Genomic DNA, 17051 nt, shown 5'->3' with positions numbered 1-17051 from the left:
GCTGCGTGGCCCCCTCCATGGGCAAAGAGCTCTGTAAACAGAGGGCGGCCGAGAGAAGGCTTAGGGACAGCCTTCCCAGGTGGGCACAGCTTGCTGGAGGTTGCCTGGTCACTCCCATCCTGGCCCTTGGGGAGCTGGCCGAGTGCGTCTGGCTCCTGGCTGTGGGGATCCCAGTTCCCTCCACCACCACCTCTTAGCTGGGGAGGATGACAGATGCAGAGGAAGACAGCGTTGATCTGCTGTAACTTGTTTAGGTCACTGTGGCCGCCAGGCCCTGCCCAGCCTTCCCTCCAGCAGGTCCGGGATGGGTGCCCGCCCCAGGATGGACAGTCCTTGTACCCCACCTGCCACTCCTGCATCAGCAGTAATGACCCCGATGTGTATCGTGCCCCATACCCAACTGTTGCTCCTCACGGCAACACTGTGGGTCTGGTACCTGGTGACCCCGTTCGCGGGGAAGGGAACACCTGTCTGTGTCGTACTCTACCTCACATCGCTCAGATGCTATTTATCCCCCTTTTACAGGAACTGGGGTCCAAGGGGCTGCGACGTACCCACATGTATTCATGGCTGGGCCCAGGACCAGGCCTGGATTCTCGGACACCAGGCTCCACGCATGTCCCACTCTGGCTCCTGCAGTAAATCGAACTGCTAATAAATGAGCACATTGATACATAATTAATCCCACCTTGGATCCCTCTGTTCTTTTCTCTCTGGGGAGCTCTGAGCACTTCCCAGACGTGATCTCATGCATCCTCCCGAGGCCCAGAAGAGGTGAAAGGAGGTTCTGTGTAGAGGGCGGTGGAAGAGCCGGCACAGGGGGCTGCGCACGTCAAGAAACCAGCCCCCTCCCCTGTCTGCGCTGCCCCTGCCTCTGGTCCCTCCAGGGTTGTGCCTGCGTGAGCCAGGAGGAGAGAACCTGGCGTTAGGCCCACGGGGACAGGGATGTAGAGGCCCAGGGCTCTGTCTTCAAGGGAAGTCATCCCGTTGCCCAGGCTTTTTATAGAGTTTTCCTTCCAAGAAGCCCCTGCTACTTCCTGTTTGCTCTCACACTCCTGGGAAGTTGGCAGAGAGCAGATGAGGGTCACGGGGAGGGAGGCAGAATGAGGACCTGCAGGGCAGGCCCTTTACCAAGCCATCTGCTCCCCAGGTGGCCCAGGAGGCAGCCCCATTCTCATCCTCGTCGTCTGGAGAGGAACCCAGGTGGAGAGACTTCCTGCGGTCACTCGGTCATGGTCATGGGCAAGTCAGCGACTGGTTAGGTTTTGAACTTCGTTCTGGCTGACCTCACAGGCTGGTGCCCGTAAACTGCTGGGCTGTAGTGTGGCTGTTCTGGCCCATTCTCCCTCCCAGGGCACTCTGAGCCTTCGGAGGGATCGCATTCTGGAACCGGAGACTGAAGAGCCTCGGAAATTGAGCATTCAGGGGACTAAACAGGCGAGTCCTAGGGAAATTGGAAATGATCTGGTCACTCACCTTGTTTTCGGATGAAGATGCTGAGGCTCTAGGAGGGGAAGCCAGATCCCCCCTTTTCTTCTTGCTGACACCCAGGCAGGCTGGATCTGGGCTATAGGCCACGAGGGTTCCACGGGGAACCCTGTTGCTGGGAGAGGGAGCACCCATGGAGGTGCTCCCTTCCTCCCTGCCGCGTGCTTGTCGCCCTCCCGCGGGCGGGCAGGGAGAGCGGGGCGTGGAGGTGCAGAGGAGCCCCTCAGACGGCAGGCCTTGGGCATTGCTCTGCCGCTCTCTCTGTGCCCCCTCAGGCAAGTCACCCAGCACCCCCTTCCTGCCAGTTTTCTGCATCCGTGAAACAAAGATGCCGCCTCCCCCTGCCTCACCCGTGGCATGGTCATCAGGGGCGGGAAGGCCTGGGTGCACCTGCTGCTGGAGGAGGGCAGTTCTTGGATCCAGCCGACGGGGCCAGTGGATGCTGTGCAGAGGGCCCGGGGCTGGAAGGCAGGAGCCCTGGGTTCCGGGCTGGGCTCTGCACAGGCTCCCTCAGCCTGTGCTCTGGCCCAGCTCCTCCTCCTGCAGCAGCAGGGACTCGGTGAGTTCCTGCCTCCTGCAGGGCTCCTGCCCCAGGAGCTGCACCCTAGTGGCGGGGGGGAGGCAGGTAGTAACGAGGCTGACAGACAATAAGGCCAAGAGTGCTAGATGCTGGCGAGTGCCCAGAGCAAAATGCAGGAGGGACAGAGAGGTGATGGAGAGGGACAGGGATGGGCACAGCTGAGATAGGGCAGGCAGGTCAGAGGAGTGAGGTTTGAGCTAGGAACTGAGTGGTGGGACAGAGCCAGCCACGCAGAGATGGCAGGGACGGGGGGCATGTCCAGGCGAGGGGAGGCCTGAGGGCCTGGATGTTGAGACAGGGCACACTTGGCTGCATGAGGGACAGAGAGTAGGCCCGAGCATTGGGGGGTGATCTGCAAGGGCAGCCTGGGAGGAGGTGAGGGCAGGCAGGCCAGCAGAAGAATCCCTGTCTTCATTTTCTAAGTGGGGAGACTGGAAATGGTGGTGGGGGGTTGACCAGCAGACAGACATCCTCTCTCCGAGCCTCTGTTTCCCCTCTTATGTGGGGTTGGCATCGGCTCTGAGATGTCCCCTGCCTGGGTTAAGGCCCCTCCCCGTGGTCATATTTGTGGTCAGAGCTTGGTGGCAGGAAGAATAAGGAGTTGAATATTCAGGGGAAACGCCTCCAACCTCAAGCTCAACACCGGCACCCTGAGCAGTGAGAGAAGAGCCTAGTGACTCCCCTTGAGCAGGTGTGGGCTGGCCAGACACCGGAGCCTGCCGCCCACCTGAGGGCTGGACCAGACTGACCTGGAAGTCCAGGAGAGGACGTAGATGTTGGGGTGGGGCAGGCTGCCCCAGGCCTGGGTTCGAATGGTGCTCCTCCAGGGTCAGGGGAAACCAGAGTGCCATCCATCCTTCCCTGTCTGCAGGGAGAGAGAGGCTCCTGGAGTATGATGGCCTCCGGAGTCAGGATCACTTGGTGTTTGTCCAGTTACACAGACCACCTGGCTGGGGTGTCCTTGACAGCACCCTCTCCCTTACTGCCCCGTGTCATCTGTCACCACTGCCTGCTGAACCTCAGTGTGGGCCCCCACTTCTCTCCAGCCTCTCGCCTGCTGTGGCCCGTGGTTGCCCTCTGTTCTCCGGATGAAGTGCAGACCCCCTGGGCCCACTGGCCTTTCCACCTCGGGCCTCCTTCTTGCTTCTATCCCGTTCATCTGGTCTCCGCTCGGTCCTTCCTCCTCCTCCTTCATGGGCCTTCCTGCTGAGGGGCGTCCTCTGTGTTGCCCCCCCCCTTGTAGCCTCTTTCCTCTGGCTTGTCCTACAGTCCCAGTTCTTAAGGCAGCCGGTCCTTACCTCCTCACTCAGGCTCTGACGGGTCACCCCCTCGGAGCACGCGTCATGGAATTTTCCCTGGCCGTATGTGAAGATTAGCTTCAGGTCTTTATTTTTTTCTGGCCTGTGGGCCCTGAGAAGGCTGGCCCCACATCAGCCCCTGGTGTGTGGCAGGTACTCTGATGACTTGCTGGATGGATGGAGAATGGCCGCATGCACGCATTTCATTTTAACTAGATGTCGCCTGTATTTGCACCACCTGGAGCCCACCCCTGGAGCTGTTCCTAGTCTTTCTTCCTTTCACATCCTCCCCTGCCCCAAGGCAGGGAGCCTGGAACCAAACCCTGGCCCTGTGGGAGGGTTGGGGGTCCTCATAGCTGCTGGGCCCAGGGCCACCTCCTGTCTTGTGCTCCTGGGCTGGGCAAGCAGGGGGCTTGGGGCCTGGTCCTGTCAGGGGTCTATCATGGAGAAAAGGGCCCTCTCAGAAGCATGCTAGCGGCTGGAAGAATGAACAAGGGCCACACATTCTAGTAGAGCACTATCAGGGCCACTCCGGGAGGCTTCCAGGGTGACGAGAAGTTGGGAAACCAGGTAGAATCTTGGCATCACAGTGGGCCCAAGGAAGTGGGGGAGGGGGCCCAGGATCAGGTGGTTTGGGAACCTTCTCCCCTGAGCTTGAGGCCAGAGGTGGGTGGTGTCAGGGCCGAGCTGGGAGCCTTAGGCACGGCATCTCCTTTGCAGGCTGGCCAAGCCTTTGTTCTGCAGGGACCTGGTGTCCTCAACACTTGCCATAAAATGGTAGAAATGCTGGTCTTAGCAGGCTCGGGGCTGGAAGCCATAGCTGTCCCCCTCGGTGTTGGGGCTTTCCCGTTCCCGGCCAGGGCCCCGCTTGGTGTCGGTGGGCTCCCAGGCTGCCAGGATGTTCTAGTCAGACAGGCTCGGTCTAACACCGGCAGGGAGGAGGCGCCCAGGAGGCCCCAGAGCCCACGATTCTAGGTCACCTCCTGCAACATCTAGAGGCAGGAGTGGTATTTATAGCAGCCAGTGGCCACCAAGGGCGGGGAAGTCAGCAGGAACTGTGATGCAGGCCACCCCCCACCAGGTCCCCTAGCTTACTGCCACCCCGCACTCCGGAGCCTTTCTGGGACGAGCGGTGAAGGGCTGGGCCTGCTGTGAGAGCAGGCATCGTCACCCTGCCTCCCCAAGCCCTGGAGGAGATGAGGTGCCACTTTCTGCCTGGCAGGAGCCTCGGCCTCTGCCTGTCTGGCCGGGACCTTGTCTGTCTCCCTGGTCCCAGGTGGGCATCCTGTTAGCACTCAGTGTCTGGGCCTGCTGCTGTCTCCTGGTGCCATCAGCTCTCTGTTGAAAAGTTCATCCTTGGAGTCCCCAGCAGCTTTGCCGACCTTCCTGGGGCTAGCAGGGGTCTGTGAAAGGCCTGCCTCATTCCTCCTGTAGCAGGCAGTTCATGGGGCCGTGGACACCTGCCCCACGGTGACTGGGAAGAGGTCCTACCAAATGCCTGTTACCTCCCTGCTGTGTCCTTGTTAAGTGGGCTAGAAGGGTGGCAGTCGCAGCCCGTGGTCACCAGCACTGGGCTGGGCATGCAGCCCTACCTAGCTCCACCTCCTGCCACACCCAGGGAGCAGGCAGGGAGACAGAGGCCACGGAAGGGACAGTGTGGCAGGGTCAGGCCCCAGGCCCCGAGGGTGAGTCCTCTGGGAAGGAAAGTGACGCCAAGCCCTGGAGTCCGAGGGCAAGCTGGCCGGGCCCCGCGCTCTTGGAGCCTTTCCCTACCCAGATACAAAGCGGGTCCTTTGGTCCTGCCCCGGTGTGAGCAGACAGAAGAAGGCTGTTTGTCAGCTGCCTGATGCGGTTACCCCCAGAGTGGATGCCTGCGCTCCTCTCCCAGGCTTACCCCATTTCCAGACTGCCCACAGCCTCCAGGCCCATCCCCCCAGGCTGGAAGAGAGGCAGGGGGAGCCGAGATTTCTCCCTGGGAGCACCTGCAAGCAGGAGAAGGTGCAGCAGGCAGGCCAGGAGCCCGCAGGAACGTGGGCCCTGGCTCCCCTGGCCCGTCGTAGGCTGATCAGGCAGGACAAGGGCTTACGGCCAACCGGGGACAGGCCCTGAGCGTCACTAGGGAGGGGCCCCTGAAGTGAGTGGGCCATCTGGAGAGGAGGAAACCCCTGGGCTTGCTCAGTTCTGAGCGGATGAGAGACATAGTCAGGAGCAGGAAATGGGCTAGTCCGATGCGCAGGGATGGAAGGGGGGGCAGTTGGTGGAGAGCTTTACAGCCAGTGGTTGGCAGCTTTAATCTTATTTAAAGGGCATTTCAGAGCCTAATATGCTTTTGAGGAGGGGGTTGATTTAATTAAAGCCGTAAACTGTGTGTACATGTAGCTAATGCTGGCAAGCACCTCCCCTGCGCGGTCCCTGCTCTCAGCACTTTACGGCTTTGAACTTTGTCCTCACAGCAGCCCCACGAGGGAGGCACTGTCATCACCATCCCGGCTTACAAAGGAGGAAGCGCAGGGTTCTGTAGTTGATTTGTCCTGGGAATGGTCCCTGCACTGCGCTCTGAAGGTCGCAGCTCAGTGGACGTCTGAGTGAGCAGAAGACAAAAGCAGGGCTAGCCCTGCCCTCCATCCAGGAGCAGAGGACCTTCTGAGCCCCTACCCCTTCCTGGAGGCCGCGGGGTAGCTGGGGCTTGGGTCCGGCTTTGTAGTGCCCTGGGAGGTGGGAGGGGGTGGTTGCAGGGGAGGGCTGTGTGAAGGGGAGCCGAGTCAGCCACAGGCCCCCGTCGGAGCCCCTGCCGCGGTGTTTCCTGTGACCCCTTCTTCCCCTTGGGGCTCAGGCCAGGCAGACTCTGTGACTGTAGAACTAGTTTGGGGTCCTGCCTGGAGCCCCAAGGCCCTCTCCTTGGCAGTTCTACACCAAAACCAGGTAGAAGTCAAAAAGTCAAGGCCAGAGTGGACCTGAGAGGTCATCCTGTCCAGTGCCTCCCAAATGTTTTTAAGCACTGAGACTGTTTCGTTCCAGTAAAATGTTACAAGGAACCCCCATATGTAAAGCAGCTAACATCAACTCTGACTGACATAGCCTGCAAGCCCCGGGAAGCCCCAGCCCTGCCTGCTCTGGCCACTTCCCCTTATCTGGGGGTCCCTGAAGGTTTCCAGAAGCCCACTTTGAAGAGTATTGACTTCCCTTCATTGGACACAGAAGAGGAGGCCCACATAGCAGTGGGGCCCGGGCCCAGGCCTGTGTGCAGTTGAAAGCCCCCCATGCTAACCTCCATCCATGTTCTGTGGGGCAGAGGATGTTGGCTCTTGCTGTTACATACGGGGACTCTGCAGATCTCCCCCCTTGGGAAGGAGCTAGGGTTACGTTGTCACTCGATGCCTGCCTGCTTCCTTGATGCCCAGGGAATGGTAGAAGTGAAACCCAATCGCCCAGGAGGCTGGCCCGTGCCCTAGATGGCCACGCCACCCACGGAGGTGGCCCCTCCATGGATCCGGGGCCCATGCAGACCCTGGGAGGCATTTTCCCCAGGGGGCCAGACCCCGAAACCCAGCCCACAGCCCGAGGCGTGCAGCAGGACCACAGCGGCACAGGGTATGCTGGGCATGGGGCGAGGTGTCAGGCTGGGTGTGGCCCACTTAGCATTCTTGGTAACAACCTCCCTAGGGGACCTCTAATGAAGTGGAAGGTGCTAATTCCTCTCGGAGGTGTTGCCAGCCCCCGGGACAGGGAGTCTCCTCTCCAGGAAGCTCTGAGAAGCCAGACCAGGGCGTTGCACTGAACTGCCTGGTAGAAGGGGCCGTGGGGAGGGTGGGGGGCTCCCAGCAAGGGGCTTTCACACAGGCCCTGCTGGAGGCTGGACAGGGAGCAGCAGGGGGGCGGGTGAATAGGATGCGGAGGGCAGATGAGCATGAATAGTGGGCCTCTGCCCCTTGGGGTGTCCGGAGTTTGAGCAGTGGGACATCCTGAGGCTGCAGACACAGATGCAGGGAATTCTAGCAAGAGCACAAACATGGCCTTGGATGGAGCTCCGTGGTACACGCTGACCCGCGGACCCGCGGGATGGTGATTCCCACCTCACCGGCTCCTTATGGGGTAAAGGAGGAAGGGCCAGTGGCGCCTCAGCATGAGCAGGTGGGGCTCCCAGGAGAGGTCGGTCAGGCATCACGTAGGTTGGCAAGGGTGAGGGCAGGTGTGGTAGCCAGGGATAGAGAGCTGGGCCCTTCTGTTCAGGAGGGTTGTCTTAGAGGGCAGAGAAATTAGCACCCCTGCCACACCTCCGGGGGTAGGGGCTCGCTGCGGTGAGGAAAAGGTCTAAGCTCTCAGGAGACGTGATTAATAAAGATCAGTAATGGCAGCTAGTACTTTCTATGAGCGGAGTGCTTTGTATGTATTATTTCACTTACTCCTCGTGACTCCCTTTGAGGCAGGTACCTTCACTATCCCATTTTGCAGATGAGGAGTCTGAGGCTCGGAGAAGTGAGGGTCACAGGCAACTAGAAAGGATGGAATCAAGATTCACTCCGGGGCTGGAGGGAAGGCAGCCGTGGGCTCACTGGTTGGCTGCCACCCTCCAGGTCGGTGCATTGGAGGGAGGGAGGGTTCCAGGGGAGAGCTGGGCAAAGGCACATATGTTAGAGCATGTGGAAGGGCCACAGGGGCGGTAGGGAAGGGGCTTCCCCTGGATGGAGACAAGCCCTGGGGCTGGCCAAAGCCTGCCAGCCTGCCCCTCGCCCCCCCACCACACACACACAGACAGGCAGGAGGAACTGGCCTGGGGCTTGGAGACAGCCAGGCAGCACCATCAGAAGGCCAGAGCGCCCGCCTCCCCGGGCCACTCCAGGGTACCTTCGCCCCAGGCACAAGAATGAGTGTGGGACAAGGGCCCTTTCCTAATTTCAGGAAAATAAACAGCCTGAGGAAGAATTCAGAAGCAAAATCTGGCCTGGCCAGAACCTAGGGACCCCTTTCACTATTGGAAACAGGTCCTTTGGGCTCTGGCGTTAACCTCCGGGAGGGAGGAGCAGGGGAGGGCCGGGGCGGGAGGAGGGCCCAGGCCCTGCCTCCTCATTCCTCAGCAGCCAGTTGCCCTCCCAGAGCAACTAGCAGGAGACCCAAGTTGATTCCCGGGGAGCTGGCTGGTATCTGTGACAGGGCCGTGGCAGATGGCAAATCCTGTTTGTTGTGGAGGAGTGGAAAATAATTTGCGTCAGAAGGAGAAGCTGGAGCCTCTGTGATAAATGGAGCCCTGAGGAGGGCTTCTCAAGAGGCCTGGGAGCACAGCCTGTGGCTTCCGGCCTGGCTCTGCCACTTCCTAATTGACCTTGGGCAAGTTGCTTAACTTCTCTGGGCCTGAGCTCCCTCATCCTTAGAATGGGGTAAGACCAGCACTAGGTTTGTTAGGGTTGTTAAAAAGATTACATTAAAGGAGGCAGTATCTGTGAGCTCCTTGCTGAAGTGCCTGGCGTGTGCTAAGTGCCATCTAAGGTTTTTTAAAAAAATAAACAGGTGTTGGGGCGCCTGGGTGACTCAGTCAGTTAAGCGTCCGACTCTCATTTTCGGCTCAGGTCATGACCTGAGGCTCCTTGCTCAGCGGGGAGCCTGCTGCAGACTCTCTCTGCTCCCACCCCCGCCCGCACTGGCACACTCTCTCAAATAAATAAATAAATCTGTAAAAAAAACCCAAACAAACCAGGTGTTAAAGTAATTGTTGGGGCTACTTCTGGGCTAGCAGTCAAGGCCCCCAGCAGTTGGGGCTCCTTGTTTTCATTCTCTTCTCTGAACTCTGTGCCCGGCCCCCGATTGCTTCTCTGCGGGAAGGGCTCTGATCAGCAAGCAGGTAGACGTGGCCCCTCACTCATTAGATTATTTAACCTCCTGAGCCTCAGTTTCCCCTCAGGTGACGAAAGAACAGCCATACCACCCCCCAGGGCTGCAGTGAGGAGCAGAGAAGGCGTCTCCCCGTCAAGGCTGGCCTGGTCCGGAGGGAAGGGAAGGTGCTCTGGGGACAGAGGGGACAGAGGCAGTGGCGTGCCCCTCCTGCTCCCCGCTGCACCAGGCACGCTGTGTTAGTCCCAGGACCCATCTCGTGCTGAAACCCAGCCCCAGCCCTGGGCAGGCTTGGCTCTGCCTTCTGCTTGGGCACAGCTGAGGCGTGAAAAGCAACAGCTTTTGGGCCCCTAACTTGGGTAGCACATACCCGGGCCCAGGCTGGTGGCGCACGCGGCCCCCAGCCCACGCGTGCTTTCTCTGTGCCGCCTCCTTCGGCTCCTTCCCCCTTCCCGTGCCTTCCAGAGCCCAGCCTCCGTGTGGGGCCACAGACCTGGGAAGGAGAAGGGGCATTCGGGGTGCAAGGAACACGTGTGGGTCTCGGTGTCTGTGTGTGGGAATAAGGAGTCGGACGGAAGGAGGCAGAGATTCTTTTTTTCCTTGCAAGTAACTCAAGGAGACTGCTTGAAATCCCAGCTCCTTGTCGTGGGATCTTTGGGCAAATGCTGCACCGCCCTGAGCCGTGGTTTCTTCATCTGTGAAGCTGGGGTAACAGCCTGATGAGGCTGGAATAAGACCACATTTACAGCGTTCGCTCTGTGCCCTCTCCTGGCCCCGCAGCGTGCTCGCCTGCAGACAGGCCGTGGGGCCCTCCTGGGCTCAGTCTTCCTCTTCTGCACAATAGGCCGATCCTCACTCTCTCCCACGTGGCGGTGCGACCATGAGTCTGCAGCCACACGGAGACCTGGAGACTTCTTTATGGTTTCCAGGGCCCTGCCCCCTCACGCTGGGAGGGGAGCTTTGAAGCCAACTTCTGCATTCAGAAGCAGCCATTTGATCAAGGCCTGCTCCTCAGAGGCAGCGTGTCACGGTTAAGACGTGGGCTGTGGAATTAGGCTGTGTGACCCTGGGTAAGTCACTTCTCCTCATCTGTAAAATACAGGTAGTAGCAGAACCCGCCTCCCAGAGTTGTTCTGAGGACTGAGTCATGTGTGCCAAGGGCTTAGCCCAGGCCCAGGACATGGTAGGCAACTGACAAACGCTAGAGGAAGTGAAACGACTGGGTCCCCCACCTTACAGGTGGGCTGTCTCCTCCCCATCAGCCTGACACCCTGGGACCGCCCTGCAGTTTCAGGAAATCAGAACCAGGTTACTCTGTGTTGATCCCCTCCCTCTGCAGGTGCTCTTGTGGACGCCACGTGAGTGAGCAGGGAGGTTAACCTAGCTCTCTAACTAGCCATGGAGCTGCAAAGGTGGTGGGGTTGGGGCCTGCCCACCACCGAAGGCCATGCTCTGGACACTGCTAAAGACGGCAAGAACCATCTGCCAGCACAGTTTGGCAAGGGGGTGGCCCATTGGTAAGCCCGTCCCAGCTAGGATGGAGCCTCTGGGGGCCACCAGTCACCCTGCAGGCTCCCCGGGGCCCAGCCGCACTGCAGTCATCCCCCCAGGTCAGACGCCCTTCCGCACTGAGACTAGACGAGCTCCAGCATCCAACACAGGAACAATCTGAATCCGACCAAGCTAGCAGGCAGCAGGCACCTGTCCCTCTCACCTTGTTTGGAGTACCTTCCCATCTCAAAGCCCTTCCAAATGGGGCATCCCATTCATTGTGGGGTAGGGAGGGAGTCCTGGGTCCTCCCCTCAGGGAACCGAGGATCAAAACAACCTGCAGAGCTCAAAGAGACCTTACGGACTACCCAGTTTCCTTTTTCACTTTGGCCACCGGGAAGCACGGAGTCTAATAATAGTTTTACACATGGTTCCTATGAGAGCTTTTATGTCTTCTTACACGTGTGCAACCGATTCCCCCCCGCTTCTATTTTAATTTCCTTATTTTTTGTGCTGAAGTGTGTTCGTTCTTAAATTCATACTCCCCCTCTTCATTGTTTTTGGTTCCTATAAGGCACACACAGCCATTTGTTGTGAAATCACGTAAATACTAATATGAGTACAAAACCACAAGCCTCCTATTGGTAGCCCAGGCTCCTTGTTGTCCAGAAGAGGAAACTGAGGTTTGGAGGGGCAGTGACACTCTGGCCTGGGGACGCTGCTCTTGGTCCGGGACTGGCAGTTCTAGATGTGGCTAGGCCCGGCCTTGTTGCCAGCCGTAGTGGGGACCCTGCCATGGGAGGTGGAGGGCCAGCCACGGATGACTCTGTTTGAAACGGAACATGTGGTTGATGGCTTCTTGGGGACGGAGCTCATGTGGACCGGCCAGCTTCCAAGAGGGTCATGCGTCAGGAGCGTGAGAGAGTGCTCTCTCGTGGGGAGTCGGGGCGGGGGGTCCTCTGAGCTGCAGGGCCTCCTTCGGGAGTAGTGCTGTCGGGGGGTGCGTTGGCTGGCAGCCGCTGTCCTCAGCATATGGCTCATCTAACCCTGTGACAGTTCTGAGGTAGGTACTGTTCTTAGCCCATTTTAGAAATGAGCTGAGGCACAGAGAGGTCAGTAACTTGTCCAAGGTCACACAGCCAGTCAGTACAGAGCCAGCACTTGGGCACGGTCTGTTTTTAGAGCATGCCTGCCATGAGGGTGGAAGGTAATTAGTCCAGAACTTGGGGCATAGGGGGTGCTCACCTGATGGCAGGACCCATAGCCTGGACCTGGTGGTTATCCCTTTCTTCCAGCTCAACCTTCAGCCTGTCCTGGAGGCCTGGGGCCAGCTCAGGCCAGGTGGGAGATCTCATGGGCTGACCTGGAAGCTGGAGGTGGCCTTCGATGGACCTCCCACAGCATGCCATCCTGTTTCCTGTGGGGACTGGGCTCAGCCCGGCTCCAGTGACCGGGCCCCGCTCCCGTCTCCCACCAGCTCTGGGCCATCTGGAGGATAGACACGACAGCCATGCCCTCCTCCTCCCTCACCTGGGGGCTCTCGGCACCCTGCTGGCTAGCACCCACTGTGAAAGGGCCCTTCTCCCCAAAACCTGCTGCCAGGGCCACGCCCAAGGGGACCTTAGGATCAGAGGATGAGGCCCAGCCTGGGGTGCTTTAGCCAGCCACCCCCCAAGGCCCATGGTGAGGGCAGGTTAGCCTGTCTGGGCTTATAACCTGTTCGTTCCAGCCCTTTCCTACTAGCTGGAGCCAGCCACGGGCATCAGCAGCACCTGCCCAGACCCCAGAACCCAGTCACAGATCACCCTGCCAACAAGTCCCCAGAGAGCCCCCCAGGAGCTCGATTACGACAGCCCCACGAATAGACCCTTGGCGTCTACTGGGGCCTGTGCAGGCCTTGGTGACAGTGTCCCAGCCAGTTCCTGCTATAGCCCTCTGAGGGCTGGGGTTATCCCCGATTTGCAGACCGAGAAACTAAAGCCCCAGACTGTCAAGAGAGCCAGAGGAGGGGGAAGATGGTTCTCCCTCAGTGGTCAGGGGAGGCACTGGGGTGGGACATTTCCCAAAAAGCCAAGGATGTGCATGAAGAGGGAAAGGAGCCATGTCTCTGGTCCTTGTGGCTGGAGGGGAGATGTTGCAGCAGCTTCGGGGGGCTGGAGTGGTGGTTTGGGGCTCTGAGGCTGCTCAGGAGGAGAGGGGCTGGTTTGATGTGTTCACACCCCAGGGGCACAGATGGACAATGCTGCAAGACCCAGGCCCTTAGGGGCTCTGATTGAGCTGGGGTGGGGCTAGGCAGCCAGGAATTGGCAAGTTGGCTGTAAGATACTGTGCCCAGGGCTACACTGGGATGAGAGGTCTGGGGATCCCGTAAGGGAGCAGCCTGTTCTGCCTGAGAAGAGTGGGGTTGGGGGGTGGGTGCTGTCAGGGACGGTTTCAAAGAGGCCACGACTTTTGGCTGGCCTGCAAAGCTGCAAAGATGAGTAGGATTTTGCCTGGCAGAGGACCTGGAGTGAGCAAAGCATGGAATTGTCCAGTGAGGTGTTTTTAGGGAGACAACGAGATTTGGGGGGAGTTGGGAAAGAAAGGTGGGGGCAGTGTGAGAAGGGGATGGAGTGCCTCCCCAGCCGGAAGGAACTGGCTGGCTGAAGGCAGGTCCTGTTCCTGTAGCTGACTACGTCCTGAATCCCCAGGGGTTGGAGAGTATCTTTCTGGCGCAGGCCTCAGAGAGGGCAAGGCACCCGCACAGGGTTGCACAGCCTGCCAGCCAGAGACTAAGATCCTTAGCCACTGCCTGAGGGGGCTTGGACTTTATCCTGCAGGCATGGGGAGCCACCGAAGGTTTTTAAAATAGGATAGCATGCGCATTTTTAAAAAAGAGTTTTGTATCTTTAGAAAGGAACTCCCAAAATGGTTAATACTTAATTTGGGGGCCTGAATCAGCAGCAGGGAAACGGGGTTTTGTGGATGGGGGCAGAAAGGGACCCCCAAGGACCACTCAAGTCAAACTATCCACGTGAGGAGGTTCTTGGCACCCCATTCAGACCTGCCTGAGCTGGGGGCCCAGCCAGGGGACATGGGGGGCCCCCAGCAGTGCCTCTGTTCTCCCCTGCTGGAGGGGGCCCCACTCCTGCCCTGGAGGTGCCACCGGTCTGGGCTAAGGAGGGGAGGCTGTGTGTCCTACAGATGCCTTTGTTGGAGGGCGTCGACCCTGTGCCCCAAGGGAGGAGAGCCAGAGGAGGTGCTTTGTGGCAGCTCCAGACCAGGAAGGAGCCTCTGCCCTCCCCCTCCTGAGACATTTCCTCCGGATGAAATCACATCCCAGCAGGGGAACAGGCCCCCTTTGTGAAGGGCTGGGGTCTCAGAGAAAGGGTGCCTTTCAGGCCCTTAAAAATAGCAGCCCTGAGATTGATGAGTCCGCATGGAATGGAGTGGCCCAGCCTCTCCCAGCAGCACGGGCCCTGTCACTCCCATCCCACACCCCCGTGACCTGTTGTTGACCAGCTGGAGTATCCACTAGCCCAGGCGGGGGAGGGGCGGCTGGTCCACCGGGGCTCTCAAGCTCGTCCTCTGCCTCACCCGCTCACTGGGCCTGTCCCTGGCATTATCCAGCACGTCTGGGGCCTCTGCAGACGTTCTCCCCTGCGGTCCTCACCAGAACTTTAGCAGGTGGGGTCAAGCGACATTTTACAGATGAGGAAACTGAGGCACAGCTAGTGAGTCACACGACCAGTGGGTGGTGGGGCCCAGCTTCGAAGCCAGGCAGCCTGGGCACCCAGCCCTGTGCCCAGGATTCTGCAGTGGTGAGCTGGCCGCAGGGACAGGCTGGAGGAGCACCGTGTGGTGCAGTCAGCCCGAAGGAGCCCTGCCACGTGATCTAGGTGGGCACTGGCCCCGAGCATGGCTGCTGACCTCAGGCTGGTCGCCCCCTGAGCCTGGGCAGAGGCCACCACTGGCCGTATCTCTGCGGCGTCTTGACACATCTCGGGCTACGTCTGCACGGCCGGGAGCCAGGCTCTCCCCACTTGCCGCCAGAGAGCGGGGAGGGCAGGGCCGTGTGCACAGGCGGGGCTGTGTGTGCGCGTTTGCAGGTGTGAGGTGAATGGCTCGTGTGAGTTGAAGGAGCGTTAGCCAGTCTAGACTCCCAGAAGTGAAGGGTGGGGATGAGAGGCGGGTGCCCCTCGAGGTGATTGGGGAGAGGGCCTTCCGCGGGGCGCACCTGAGAACAAGGTGTTCTGGGCGGGACCCTCGCCCCTCCAGCCCCTCTGGGACGGCACTCCCCTTCAGCCACCCCCGCGGGGGTCCCTCGGATTAGTGCTTAGAGGGGATTGGGAGCTGCCGCACCTGCTGGGACCGCCCCCCCCCCCCCCAGCCTGACCTCTCAGTCATCCCGTTCGTGTGAGGAGGCCCCTGAGCCCAGTATTTTTAAGGTGAGCCACCTGGAGACAGGGAGGGGCCATAGAGAAGAAACGGGGGCTGAAACACCACTCTTGGCAGCTCTGCCCTGCCCCAGCCCGGCTCCCAACCCACGGTGTCCCAGCCCCTCCCGTCCCGGGCCGTCAGCTGCTGGTCGCTGGTCGGGGACTTGCACCCTGCTGGAGCCCCAGACCCCCGCCCCCGCCCGGCCACCCCTCCAAGCGGCTCCCGCGCTCTTCATCCTTCTCCCCACTTCCCACAATCCGCGCTCTGACTCCTCCTTGGAGAGAGTGGGATGACATCACTTCCTGAGGGGGGGAGGAGTAGGCACGACCCCGCCAGGCTAGCCCGCCAGGCCTCCAGCTTGCAGGGAGCAGCCTGGCTGCTGAAGTGGCTGCACCAGAGAGAGAGGGACCGAGACGGGCTGGCCTGGACATGCCGGCTGGCCACCCGGCCCCATGGCCCCTCGTCCGACCTGAGCGCCGTGCCCACCGGCCGGGGGATACTTGGTCACTTGCTTCCCGAGTGATGCTGGTCTCCGAGGACACTTGCTTTCCCCGGAGCCGTCACCGGGGAGAGGAGGACTTGCCGCCCACCTCTGGACCAGGTGCCATGTAAGCCTCTGAGCCTGGGGGCAGCTGCCCAGCAGCAGGGCACCCACCCCCACAGCAGGGGTTCCTCTGCACAGTTCAGCGCAGGGCTACCCTGGAGCCCCTCACCAGTATCTCCCAGACCAACCCCCCCTCGCCGTGTGGGGAGCCTCCTGGCCCGCAGCGCACCCCTTGCTCCTAGGGCTCTAGGGCGTGGGGGCCCTGGATTCCTGGGCCCTCCTCCTTGAGCTTGCCTGTGGCTGATCGGAATTCAGCTTCAGAGAGTTTTGAACCGGGCAGCAGAGGCTGCATGGCTCAGGGTGGGCATGGGAGCTGTGGTTGCCAGGAGGATGGGATGCCCTGCAGGACTTACTCACTGCCCTTCCAGCAGAGGGGCTGGGGGGCCCCAGTCACGCCCCTGACCCCAGATCCCAGCTCTGTCCCTCCCTACCAAGAGGCGTAGCTGTGGTTGGGCACTGTGATGAGTGTGAAATCGAGGCATAGAGCATACTCCCGGGGGTCCAGCAAAGCAAGAAACTGGAGACCTCATTCAGCACATCTTTACTGAGCACCTGCTATGTGCTGGGTGCTCTCCTGCCTCCATACTTGCTAGATCCATGCGTGCCCTTCCCCCCCTCCCCAAGGTCTTCAGCCTTCTACTTGTCTTGCTTGGTTTGTGCTGAGGAACAGGCTCATGCTTGGTCTGGGAAGCCCTCACCCCACCCCCAAGGACTACATGCACTGGGCCAGGTCTCCTTGAGAAAAGGCAGCAGGAAAGCTGGGGCTCCCCTCATCCCATGTAGGGGGAGGCAGAGGTGAGCCCAGGTCTTTAAGGGACGTGATCAGTTACTATTGCAGTAACCCTAGGGAGAGCCGATTCCAAAGGGCTGGTGCCAGTCTTGGGGACAAGAGAATCCTCAGGGGTAAGGCCGCAGCCCGTCTCTGGCTGTGGAGGGTGGATAGGGTTGGAGGTGGGTCCTGCCCAGGCATGGATCAGCATTTCCAGTGGCCTGGAAGTACCCGGGCCGTGGGGCCTGGGAGAGATGCTGGTGTGCTGTGCCCACCTGGCCAGGAGTGTGGTGGCTCCGGATGCCGCAGCAGCCCAGGCAGCCCACAGGGTGCTCTGCTGCCTTTCAGGAGGTGAGCACCAGGCCCGCTGAGCCTCTGCAGAGCTGCCAGCCATGCCCGGGATTGTGGTTTTCCGGCGGCGCTGGTCTGTGGGCAGTGATGACCTCGTCCTGCCAGCCATCTTCCTTTTCCTCCTGCACACCACCTGGTGAGTCCTAGGGCCGTGCCACAGGCCTGGAAGAAGGCTTTCTGGCCATCCGTCCCGACCCTGTCATGCTCCCAGCTCCTAGCAGTTGG

At 60.1% G+C, this 17051-nt stretch overlaps 1 protein-coding gene across 5 annotated transcripts in view; it reads left to right on the top strand.

Moving 5' to 3' along the window:
• The window catches only part of DAGLA (diacylglycerol lipase alpha), a 62069-nt gene that overhangs the window by 19867 nt on the left and 25151 nt on the right, over window positions 1-17051 (top strand). For 2 of the 5 annotated variants that reach the window (XM_064576334.1, XM_064576335.1), the window contains one exon: window positions 16824-16962. In XM_064576334.1, the coding sequence (XP_064432404.1) occupies window positions 16868-16962 (95 nt within the window). In that variant the 5' untranslated portion in view covers window positions 16824-16867. Of the gene's footprint in view, window positions 1-13250; window positions 15711-16823; window positions 16963-17051 lie in introns of those variants that run through there. The other 3 variants (XM_064576336.1, XM_064576333.1, XM_045893546.3) reach the window with 3 other exon arrangements.

This window comes from Mirounga angustirostris, unplaced genomic scaffold (assembly GCF_029215605.1).
Source record: "Mirounga angustirostris isolate CCGP_5_RB_7025 unplaced genomic scaffold, mMirAng1.0.hap1 SCAF_13, whole genome shotgun sequence".
In the NCBI taxonomy this organism is placed as follows: Eukaryota; Metazoa; Chordata; class Mammalia; order Carnivora; family Phocidae; genus Mirounga; species Mirounga angustirostris.
The sequence above is the reverse complement of the archived record's forward strand: the minus strand, read 5'-3'. Positions and strand labels throughout refer to the sequence as shown.